At 40.9% G+C, this 12,602-nt stretch overlaps 1 protein-coding gene across 1 annotated transcript in view; it reads left to right on the forward strand.

Annotated features, from left to right (window-relative positions):
- Positions 1-5,587: 5,587 nt before the first annotated feature.
- The window catches only part of RYR2 (ryanodine receptor 2), a gene marked incomplete at both ends in the record, with an annotated part of 428,112 nt that continues 421,097 nt past the window's right edge, over positions 5,588-12,602 (forward strand). The window contains one exon of the mRNA XM_081998040.1: positions 5,588-5,635. Within this exon, the coding sequence (XP_081854166.1) occupies positions 5,588-5,635 (48 nt within the window). The remainder of the gene's footprint in view (positions 5,636-12,602) is intronic.

The raw sequence follows: 12,602 nt of genomic DNA on the forward strand, positions 1-12,602 counted from the left end.
ACCAGGAAATTCTGTTTTGAGGATGGTATTTCATGTGCTCTTTTAATTTATACCAACAATATTTAGAAACGTAATATATTAATGCCGCTAACCAGACCAAAGCAAAAAAAAAACAAAAGAGAGGAGAGGAAGAAGGAGAGGAAGAGGGATCCCTTCAAAAAACTCTTTCTTCTGGGTTTGTGGCTCTCAACGGCTTCCAGTGAATTTATCAGAAAGTGCATTAGAAAAAGATTAGAAGAGCAATAAAACTCCAAGGAGACAGGAACGTGAAAACCCAAGCAAACTATTATTCCCCAAAATGTAAAACACAAGAGCCATAGCTCCTCATTAATGTTAATAATCCCACACGCAATAATAAAAAGAGAAATGAAAAGCTTTGAGCTTTGCCAGGAAGGATGCGTCAGACGGCGACAGCTCCTTTGTCTAGGGTACGAAGTGTAGATTTCCAGACTTTGCCGCAGCCGTGTCCCAACTACACTTAGGGATAGGCTCACCAGCTGCAGCTGATAACAGAAGGCGAAGTAACAGAAAAGGCCTTAGAAAATGACTGTACATGTCCAAATGCAAAATGCAATTGTTTAAAAGACTTTTCCTCTAATTAAGCAAGATGCAATGGGCCTGCCTTTGCTTTTGCTTAAAACCAAAGTTCTCATAAAAGAGGAAAAGCTTCTCTGTCTGAATTTTATTTTAACACTGTATTCCCATGTAAATTCTTGCATACATGCTATATATAGACTACTATTTAATGACAGACATGCAATTAACATTTACACTATATTTTATGGGTTCAGGATAAGCACTAACTAAAGAAAATGCAGTATATTATTGAACTCTGGGGTGATCATGGTAAGCATGTAACTACGTGGTCTTAGATATAATTACGCTTCCTTAAACTCTGCTAATCTGCAATAAAATCTCATTATAAATTCAATGTGGAGTTGGGTCTACTAATTTCATTCTTGTTTCCAAGTCACATTTGGGACCTAAGCTGGTCCCACTGGCATAGATTTTACATAGCTTCCATTTCATTGATCACAGTGGTGTTGATTTATGACATATGATAGGAGATGCAATCTCTCTAGTTTTACACCATTTGGAATAACATGTTTTCCAGATTGATATTTGGCTGAAAAGTCTGACGTGCTGTAAGAAAGAACAGTGTGAGGAAGAAAGGATAATATCTGCACCATTTCATTCCTATGGGCATTATCTTATTCTGTGCTTCTAAGAAGAAAAAAAACAGTGAATGATGAAAAAAAGATGAAATAGATGAAAAAATAGATGAAAACAAAGACACATCTGGGAGTTCCCTTCATGTTACTGAATACTGAAAGTTCACAATACTTATTATTATTATAGACAGCGGAAACTGTTTGTTTTACACAGATTATTACTTTGAGTGTGTGCATATCAACATATCTATGCACCTTTTCCTAACATCATAATAAGTTTCCTAATTTAGGTGATTAAAATTTATGAAATTAAAGTGCTACAATTCTTGTAATAGTGTTGATTTACGTTCAGTTCAGAATCCTGCTGGGATACCTCAGAAGCACTGTTGCACTGGTGCTGCTGTACTGTTTCTGCATCGCACCAAGACACCTGTTTTTGGTGAAAATTGGTAAGGGCATATTACGGATCCTCACAGGACTGCTACCTTGATAAACAAGGGTTGCAGGAGCAAGAAGCCCTTGCTGTCCAAAGGCAAAATGCACTAAGGAAGGAAACTATCATAGTGACAATTACAAATATGCATGGAGATGGGCAGATTTCAAATGGGATTTTAAGAAGAGCATATTAAGAACAAGGCAACAAAAGGAAGAGTACATGGTAAGCAGCAGGTCACATAATGTGGGAGAAATTCTGGACTGAAAATTTGAAAAACTGCGTCTAGGTCAGAGGAAAACAGGAGCAGACACACTACATGCATGTCATAAGACAACTAGTTAGCTGACAAAACCTAAATTAGAGCTGCAAGGGCACAAACAATTTTCTTACTAAAATTTTTTGTTAATCTTCAGAGGCTGTGTTAAAATCTCTAACTTCCCAAATGAGTATGGGATTATTTTGGCAGAAATAGAAATGTTTTTTTTTTTTTCCTGCTTTTTTCTGTGGGAAGCACAGTTGTCAGTTGGTGATAAAAATCTTCAGACTTTTGGAAAACAGTGGGTGTAATCAGATGTAATGTAGCTTGAAAATGAACAGATAAGAGGGGGGAACACAAAGTTAACTGCCAGTTAATGGGAGTTGACCGTTACACACAACCCCAAAGTTAATGGGGTTGACTGGCATCTTTAACTTTGGGACTGGCAGTCCTCTTGCAAAGTGCCCTATTCTTCCACACCAACACAAAAAAATGCAATTCCACTAAATTCCACCTGCCAATACCAGCCATGGAGGATGTGTATTCTTTTAGTTTTCCCACGAGTTCATCTAAGCAACAATTCTGCGAGCTTTACCTTTACTTCCTGTTGTGATAGAAACTGCTATGTTATTTCCACTTAAAAACGATCAGTTGTTTTCGATTATGCAATATGATTAAGCATAGCTATGGATTAAAACCTGACATGAGCCAAAGTGCCTTCCTTTTAAAACGCACCACCGGTCCAAAATCCTGAACATTTGGAAAACATTCCTGAGCTTTCCACGTGGGTAGAGTAAGCCTGCGTGTTTTGAGTGGAAAGAGGAGAGGCACGTGCACTGTAGCTGATAGGTGTGGGCAGGTAATGTAGACGAAGACGAAGCTATGTCCATCAGGAATTTACTCAGCTTGTTCAGGCATTCTTGTGCATGCACAGACTTTATATTCTATGTATATTTTATAACTATATTTAAGGTGCATTTTGCACATGTGTGCATATAATAGTCTATCCGTATGGTGTATGCATATATGAATATTTGTCCTTGGTGAATAATTTAACAAGAAGCTGTGCTTCCAACTACATTTGATCTTTATCACCCTATTCAGAAAGTTTCCAGAAGAATCTTGTATCATTACTACTTTTAATGTTGTTTCTTAAGCAAGTTAAATTATGTAGCCAGGTGTATGGGGTGTGTGTGTCTCCATCTGTTACTGCATAATATCTTTTGAACTAATTGGGAAATTCCAACAATTTAACAGAGGGCTAATAGTATCATACATGCTCCTAGCCATTTCATGGATGCATGGGTAAAGAAGACGCCAAAGAATATTATCTGCTGTCTGAAAAAACTGCAGCATACATTTCACTCATATTAAACATCAACAAATCTGCATGTTAGAGAAATACTACTGAAACACTAGCATGGGGAAGCTCCAGCCAGAGTTTGCATCTTGCTAAACACCAAGGAGTCTAATTATGAGCTCCAAATATGTAAGAAACCAGGTATCATCAGTTCTACAGTTCTTGGAATGACTTTCATTATGTCATAATGTTGTACTGAAAACTGTACAAAATGTTTCAGCCACTGATGTTATAGTGGACTATTTATAGGGTTGTTTTCTTTCTTTTCTTTATAATGTCTTTGCCTTACATGCAGCAGATAAAGCAGGCATCTAATCTACTACTCACCTTCAAAGCATGATGGAAAGTATCCTGGGATGTTCTATGATCTAACCAAGACCTTGGACCTGTAAACCAATATGAACTGAGCTTTACATCCATATGAAATACATTCACAAATTGTTGTGTTGGAACTGACTTGTTCTGTAAGTGGGATGAAGTGCAATTGTATTTGTTCAGTGCACCTTCATGAAACCTGAATTTTTAAAGTTATCCGAACTCAGGACTTATCCTCATAATAGCGGTTTGTTTCAAGAAGTATCTCTCAATTTAAATAATTTGGAAGGAAGGATATTTAAAAGGCTTGACTATTGCAGCAATATGAAAAAATGTCTCACTATTTTATCATGCTTCAGAAAAAATTATTTTCAGTCAGGAGAAAGTTTGAAAGGTAAAAATCTCTTAAAGTCAGCAGTAACTGAAAACTGAAAAAAAAAAAGGAAATTATAAAGGAAATGCTTAAGTTGTCATAACTCTGGAGTTCATCTGTAGAACCTCTGTATTAAATATTCATACATTACTTGCTCCAGAGACCTTATGGGTCTTGGCTGCTCTTGCAATTTCCAATCTGTCAGAAGAACAAGTTTTCTACTGCTGGAAGTAATGATAAAATCTCAGAAGTGTTTAATATTTCTTTTCCATGACGTCCCTGAACAGTGTAAAGTTACAGACTATGAGTATGGCTTCTCAAGAAACACCATGTCTTCTGTTATGCTAGCCATACACTCTGTTTACCAAAATTATTGTGATTTCATTACGTTTACTTGTTTTGGTCCTTCAAAAGCCTTCTGCAGTCACACATCCCTCACACATTTTACTCTCTCAGTGACACAATGTTCATTTTACTATTTTTTTAGATATTCTACTGTCTTCATCTCATGACCATTGCATCACATTAGCAGAGCCTCTCTGCTCCGGAATAAATATATTTCTAATATATTCTAATATCTAATCCAGATATTTATATAAATATATTTATATAATATATATCTATGTTTATTCCAGATATATTAAAATATATTATTAAATATTTATAATGTGTTTATAAATACATTTATTCCAGAGTGCTGCTGATTTTAGAAGTCCTGCAGCTCTTGTGGGTTGCCAAACGCCTTTCTGCTGGAGGTCTGGCTTTCTCACTGCTAGAACTAACGTGTCCTTCCTAAGGTACGGGCTGCACGAATGCTCATGAAGGATGTGCTATTCCATGGCAACCCTCTGCTTTACCCCATGGTAAACACATGCTTGCTACCTTTCAAGTAAATTATATTTCAAAGCTTTTCATTCACCCTGGATTCAGCTCGGTCACGCGATGGTTAGAGGCCAACACCCGGTGAAGCCATGTTGTACCTTCCACCTCTTCTCCCCGACAGCTCCCGTCGGCTGGCAAAAAAACTCGGGCAAAGCCATTTAAATTCCCCCTCTCCCGAGGCAGCTCTCAACGCAGGGCACCGCGCGTAACTCCGGAGGGCCAGACCTGCCCAGGCAGGCGCGGCTCCGGCCTGCCCGGGAACTCCCGAAGGAGCTGAGGCAGTCCCAGGCCCGGAGCCATCTGAGGTAACGCCCGACACGGCCGCCCCGCCTCGGGCCGGGCAGCAGCCCCTGGAGGCGAGCCCCCCGAGGCGAGGCGAGCCCCCCGAGGCGACGGCGGGCGGGCCGTCAGCCGTCCCTCCGCGGAGCAGCCAGTAAGGGGCGCTGGGCGGCGGGCTTGGCGTGCGCAGGGAGCGGGCTGCGGATCACCTGCAGCGGGGGGGGGCCAGGGAGCTCCGCCTCCCCCTCCTCCCCCGGCTAATCGCATCCCCCTCCCGCCGTGGCAGGCGCTGGCGGTGAGGCAGAGCTGTCAGGCTGCTGCAGGCGCACCGGTACCCGCACCCGCTGGCGGCAAGGGCCGGGCTGGGGCTGCCGGCTCCGCCGCCTTCGCACTTGCCCCAGCCCGGCGCGCCGCGCCGTGAGCCTCCTGTCGCCGCCTCCCCGCGGGGAGCGACCGCCGCCGCCCGCCGGGGCATCGGGAGCAGCGCCCGGGAGAAGGAGAGAGAGGGGGAGCCATGGCCGAGGGGGGAGAAGGCGAGGACGAGATCCAGTTCCTGCGAACTGTAAGCAGCGGGCTTGCCTCCCCCACCTGCGCGCTGGCGTGGGGCAGGGGGCCGGGGCCGTGCGGGCGCAGGGCTGTGGGGGGCGACGCCCGGACCGTGCCCTGAGGAGAGCTGTGGGGCGGGGAGAGGGAGCCGGGAGGGTGCAGCGGCAGCCGGTGCCCTCCTGCCAGGGCGGGCTGGGGAGCCCCAGCCCCTTTCTCCCGCCCGGCAGCGTGTTACCCCCGCGGGCGCAGGGCCGACCCCTGACCGCTCGCGCTGCTGGCGGTGCCGCGGTAAGCGGGAGCGGGGGAGGCGGTGGCGCCTGCCCCGGCAGCGGGGCGGCGGGGGTGGGCCGCGGGCAGGGCGAGGTGCGGGCAGCCTGCCCACAGGTACCTCTCCGCGCTGCCGTCCCACCCGTCGATGTGTTCGCGTACTGCAGATACTAACCAGGCAGCCCTCCCCAGCTGAAAAGCTGCAATCACACTCCTTTTGCAAAAATAGAATTGGAAAAAAAAAAAAAAATCGCCTCTCCCACCCCCTCCCCTCCCCGCCAAGGTTCCCACTAACTTGCAGGCGTTCTCCTGGCTGAGCACGGACGAATATGGGTTTTTTGTTTTTTGGGGTTTTTTTTTTGGTGTGAGCGTCCTTTCTTTACTTCTCTTTCCTTCAGTCCAAAGCATGTGAGGGTGGCTAGAGCATTTCTTCCCTCAGTTTAATTAATACGTCAGGACTGCTGCATTTTATGCTTATCGGAATTATTTTTCTTCAAGCAATGCTTTCATTTACCTTCTGGGCTATCTATCTCCCAAGTGCTGTTTATATGCACAATCCTGGCAAGTTTTGCAGATGAGCATATTTGAATGGTGGTGTACACAAACCCTGCCACAGTTTGAGGAAAAATTGCTGAGACGTTTGATAAGTCGAGCTAAAACCACTGAGGCTGTAGGGTAAAGCTTAGCTTCCTTTTCATTTAGTACAGTCTGAGCTAGAAAATGTTCATGATCAATGTCTTGTAAGAAAAGACATTAAAAAAGGAGGGGAAACCAGGCACAGTGTTATGTGCAGCATATTCTGTTTGCAGCATCGTGAATCCTGGTTCTCAGTCATCTCATGTTTATTTAAATTTGAAACCGTAAAATAATAGATGTGCATCCTATTATTCTTTTTTGTTTGAGAATTCTTAGGAAATCTGGTTTTAGAGGGAATACAGCTGTTACGCAACGCTGGCATGAAGGTTGTCAACTTTTTTTCTTCTCAGCATTTTGTTACTTCTATTGTAGTGTTGTCTAACACCTAAAGACAAAACAGAAAAATAATTTAAAGGATAATTTGTGGTCTCAATTTATGAGAGTTTTATTATTAGTACTTCTCACTGGAAAACATTTTTGGAAGGCTTGTACAATGACAGCCTTACTGCAGGTTGGAATGTTAAGCTTAGCTCATGGAAGGGCTGTTATCTAAATGCTTAATAGGGAAACAGCAGCAGTGAGCATGCTAATACTGCTCAGCACATACACAGTAATGTTAAACTACAGCACCTGACAGCAGCAGCATGTTATGTAAAACAGCACTCCTGATAACGTGCGTCAGGCATAATACAGATTTGGCAAACCCAGCCTTAGACAATACTTTAAAAATGTTTAGAATGTTGTGCTCGTGGTAAAATGACCTTGAAAATGGTAAACCGGGACATGGAGGGGGCTCTTTGTGTAGTGAAATTAAAAAAAGCCTGAGAAATATCCTCTTCAAGTGAAGTTTTGAATCTCTAATCTGTAGTTCTATGTAAGTAGTGATTTTTACTCCTCTTTTCCTTCCACTTTGTCAAAGTTATGAACATGACTTGGAAAAGTCAGTTGCTTTAAGACGTATTCTCAATGTAGTCTTCCTTCTATCTGTTCTTGGAAAGCTTGGATTAGTATTTTCTAAAGCCATTATATTATATACGTAACTTTCTGAATGGCATTAATAGAAGGCACTGGAAATTGGGTATTACCTGGTAATTGCTGCAGTTTCTCTCTTTAGTTATTTTAAAACAGTAATTAGGGACAGACTGATTCATAAATTGTTTGGTAGATAGAATAGAACTTTTCAAAGAACACCTTAGGCAAGCAAAAAAGCTTTCTGTGCCTTAAATGCCTTAATGATGACATCCGTAGGCCTACTGCATGTAAACAGCGCTCTTCATATTTTCTTCTTTTGAAGTTTATCAGGTCCTAACCTGATAAACTTTCTAAAATTGTGGGTTCTCTTTCTGACGTTTCAAAATTGCTGTAGCATCTTTAGAGTTTACCCTGGAATGTAAACACAATATATTATTTTTAATGTTTTAATTATTTTTAATGAGACTTGATTCAATAAAAACATTCCTTTATTTGCATTAAGTTACTAAACTGAATTTGTATTTGCCATCTACATGTTGATTGGTATTTCTTTTTCCTTTCCTCTTCACACATTCCTATTAGCCTAATGATTCCTCTTCCTTGTTTGCTGCTTTTATTTTATTCTTATCAAAAAATAAGGTGGCGTCATGCATTTCCTCCTACAAATTTGCTGTTAGGGTGGATTTCTGGTTCTTTTAGGAACAATTTGAGTTTGATATGTCACTTCCGAGATGTGAATGTAACCTGTTAATGCCCTGCATTTCTGGAGGCATCAGTCCTTACCTTGTTTGAGGTAACTTCAGACAGAGTGGAATTCAGCTCTGTGACGTTCAGTTCTTCTCAAGGAAATCTTCTGTAGCCCTGTAAATTGGAGGGGACTCCTGTGTTACTTTGCTGGATACTCCAGGTGGAGATGACCTTGTATGATGTGCAGCTTTTTTTAGGCTTGGACGTACCTTCTCCTGACTTCTCCCACTGAATGCACAGAAGCTGTGCAAGAGGAGTGAAGATGAGCAGGTATCCTGCTCTTGCTTTTATTAGTTGTGTGTCTGGGGAGGATTTCTTCACTGCAGAGAATTTTTTTTTTTTTTGTTAATATTAGAAAGGAGAAGGATGTGTACAAAATAAACTTTCATTGTTTAGTCTTTACATTCAAGAATCAAAAATATTTATAGTTAATATGGAAATGACGTGTTTTTAGGGGGTTTGTTTGTTTCTTTGTTTTAGGATGTGTAATTTGACCAGAGTGAAAATAATTCAGAGTTCCAGGAGAGAACAGAAAATGTTTTTGCCTAAATGCATAGGGCTGTTTCTTGTGGTGCAAAACCCCTATTAGGGAAGCCCTTTTTGTGGAGTGGGGTGGTAAGCTGATGATAGGATTAAAACAATTGCAGTATATTAAAAAAAAAAAAAAAAGTACTTACGAGTATTCCTTATATTGGTTAAAGGTGTCCTGAATTTTGGGAGCAATATGTACCTAGGAGTGATGAGAAATGTGTAATTTAGCTATTTCATCTTGTGCTGTTCCTGATGCCAGTGCGTATGGTTTTCTGGAGTTGTAGAGTTTCTTAAATTAGAGGCAGGTCGTCTTTTAGATGTTTATGGTAGGAGACACCACCAGGACACACTAAAGTGAGGCTGACAGGGTTATGGTCTTTCTCACTGTCCTCTGAGACAGTGAAGACTACCATGCCTGTCAGAAATCAGAAGCATAATCAGTGTGAGCAGCACGTTTTCCCCAGGTCCGCTGGAGTCCTCGTCTCCTTTTCATCTCTTCCTTTTTTGAAAAGATTGGAATGCTGATCTTCTACTATGTGCTCTTTTCTAATGCTTTTTTCATTTGTTTAATTAGCAGCTTGCAGTAAAGTAGGATCTTTTGCTTGTATGAACATACTCTGTGCTGCCTTATTTTCTACATGGACTTAACTTTTCTGAGTATGACTGTCAGAGAAAAGTCTAAGGATACTTTCCCATGCTGGAAAAGTACTTTTAAATGAAGTTAAATGTTATTTGGGATTCATGCTTGACACGCAAAAGATTGTATTTGCTCGGTGCTGGGATTTAATACTTCAGATAATAAAGGAATGGAGTTGATGGCAGAGAGCTTTTCTTTGTTTTGAAATGAAGAAATTGAAATTGTGTAATGTGGTCACATTTCAAGGGCAGGGATTCTGTGATTCCAGAGTCACTTCTGTTCCAGATATACCTCATTTATGACAGCATTTAAACAATGAATGTCACTTTAAATTTGACTAAAAATCAGCTGCCATCCTGAATGAAGATTCTGTGGAATTAGAGGACACAAAAGGAACCTGGAAAAACAAGAAGATTACTGTAAAATAAGTAACTAAACATAAGAATTGTTATGTGAATCTCTCAGTGAAATAAAATAGCGATATTTTTTTTTTTAATCCCGTGATGCTTTTCATATGCTGTTTATCTTTAAAGGGGTTTATCAAAATATGTTAGATTCTGGTAGCTGCAGTCGTCAAACATACAAATACGGCTGCCAGAATGCACTGAAGAAAATGCTCAAAAGCAATCTTGGATATTAGGAGCAATTTTAGAAGGAAAGAAAAACACTTTGGCTAGCCTTGGTTTATTTTAAAAAATATTTCTTGTACCTGTCAGTGTGTGACTTCTGAAGAGTCACCAGGGACTGGCACAAGAGACCACTGTTTAACAGCTCATGTGAGGGCTGGCGTGGCTGAGATTGCAGCATTTGTACCTTCCTCTCTAAGGCACTGCACTGCAGTACAGATACTGAATATGATCTCAAATTCTATTTTGGAATTGAGCTGGACAGGCTGTTTGTAGTGAACTGGTTTTAGCTAGAACACGTAGTCCATTTCTAATTTGGGAATTACGTGTGAACATTTTATATAAAAGTTCAAAAGTTCTTTGATTCCAAAATTGTTTGACAAACATTTTATGACACCATTAAAATTATATTACTGGATAAAATCAGTTGTCTAGTCTGTTTACTATCTTGTCCAGCTTTCTGCATCTGGAAGTCGTCTTTATTGGACGTGTGAGAAGGAGGCTGAGGAAGCTTTGTAGCAAGTAGTTGGTCCCCCAGGGAAGTTTCTTGCTATCCCTGTGAGTTGATTGATAATGTTCTGAGACCAACAGCTGTTCTTCTTTTCAGTGTCTGAAGATGTTTGGATGCATGGTGCTCTTCAGCATCTTGAAGGCCAGAGGAAAATCTATTGCGGGAACTTATGCTGGGGACAGACTGTAAAGAGAGAATTCCAGCTAGTTTCTGACCGAAGATTTAGCATAGGCTCAAGGGCTATGTCCGCCTTTGACTTCTCTGTTTGAACGCTATATTATTGTGAAGGGGGTTTTCCTGCCACAGAGCCGTGTGGAAAGGGCACAGGATGATTCTAATTCAGGAAAGTACACCAGTCTTTCTTGTGCGGGGATAGGGATGTGTTGAAGCATTTCTCTGAATGGAGGTAAAAGATTGGAAGGTGACTGTGTGGGGAAATACTGACAGTGGGCTGCATCCAGGAAGTACATGAATTAAACTGAAAAGACAGAGCTTTTTCTTCTGATTTTTATACTTATGGGTGCTCCATGTTAAAACTCTGAGTGAGTTTTGGTTGTTTTCTGAGTTACACCTAGGCTTTTGTTTAAATTTCCTGAATTGACTGAAAAGGTAGGCTTGGCTTTGTGTGGATGACAAAAGAAAAGTCAGAAACTGTGTACGTATTCCTATACTTCCTAATAAAACCCAAGTGACATGAATTTGTTCTGTTTTGTGTCATGGTACTAGCACATCAATAACCTTTGAACTGTAAAACAAACACATTTTATCAAGGTGAATGAAAGAATTTTGACTTTCTCTTACTGTGATTGTTGTATTTTAATTGTGATTTGATGGAGGAAGTCAGCAATGTATTTTCTATGTTGTGGCCATCTAAATCCTTCTTTCTTAATTTGTGCGCAAAAGAAGTAATACTTGTCTACTTATTAGCAAATACTTGCAAATGCTGTACAGAAGTCTCATAGACCGGAACTCTGCTTAACTGTCATAAATTCTTACCACACATTTACTGCTGTATATTAAGCGTTGATAAGAATAGCTAAAATAAATACCTTAGTGAAATGAACAAAATATTTTTTATGGTACCGCTTTTAAAAACAATACTTGTCCTTTGCATATGTCAGTTTTAATGGGTCTCATGGTCACCGCTGTGAAGTGCTGTTCAAGGTCTCAGGAGTGAAACTCTGATCCCTGTGAAGGCAGAACTGTTGATTTCAGTGTAATCAGGATTTCATATCCAGACTTTGCAGGCAGAATGTGTACATTTCTAGCCATAACAGTTGTTCCTGCGTAAATGCAGGCTTGTTTCTGAAAACTACTACAAAACTCTATGGGAAGACTCAGTCTTCTGGTTGGAATTGCTCCTAGCTATGACACTGCTGGGAGATTTTCTTTATGGCTTATGTGATGAATCCCGTAGTGCATCATTGCTTCTGGGAAATTAAGCTCTGTGAATTTCTGGAGATGGCTGTCCCTTTCATGGTACTAATGTAGAAATAAAATCACAGCAATTTTGTGTTTGTATTTTATGTTGGTGGGGGGCTTGCGCTCTTATCCATCATCAAGAATTTTGCTACTGATTGCAAATGGACAGTTCCTTGAAAGAATAAATTCTCAAGTCAAGTAATTTCTAAGGTTGAATGGGCAATGTTTTCCTAGAAGATGAAGTCTAGAATGTTTCCGTTCTAGACTTCATCTCCGCACAAAAGCGGTCTCCCCTTGAGCACAGGGTAATAGAGGCTGTAGCTAAGGAAGTACGTAATCTGAGCACCCTAGTTTTCTTATAGTTTGTCCAAATTCATGCATGTGCATATACAGCATGCTATTCATTTGGTTTAACTTTTCCCTTGGTACCTACTTGCATTCATAACATGAATACTTGAAGTAATATTAATGTTACTCTGAAGTAGAAGGAAGAGGGTATAGTTTTCCTGAAGAACAAGAAGTAAAAAAAAAAACCAAAAAAACAAACCCCACAAAACAAACCAACCAGTAAAATGACTGGAGAAGTAAAAGCCAGGGCAGACTTTCAGTCCTAGTGTCTTACTAGTGCTTTCTC

Source organism: Phaethon aethereus (genome assembly GCF_964289735.1).
Source record: "Phaethon aethereus genome assembly, chromosome: 3".
In the NCBI taxonomy this organism is placed as follows: domain Eukaryota; kingdom Metazoa; phylum Chordata; class Aves; order Phaethontiformes; family Phaethontidae; genus Phaethon; species Phaethon aethereus.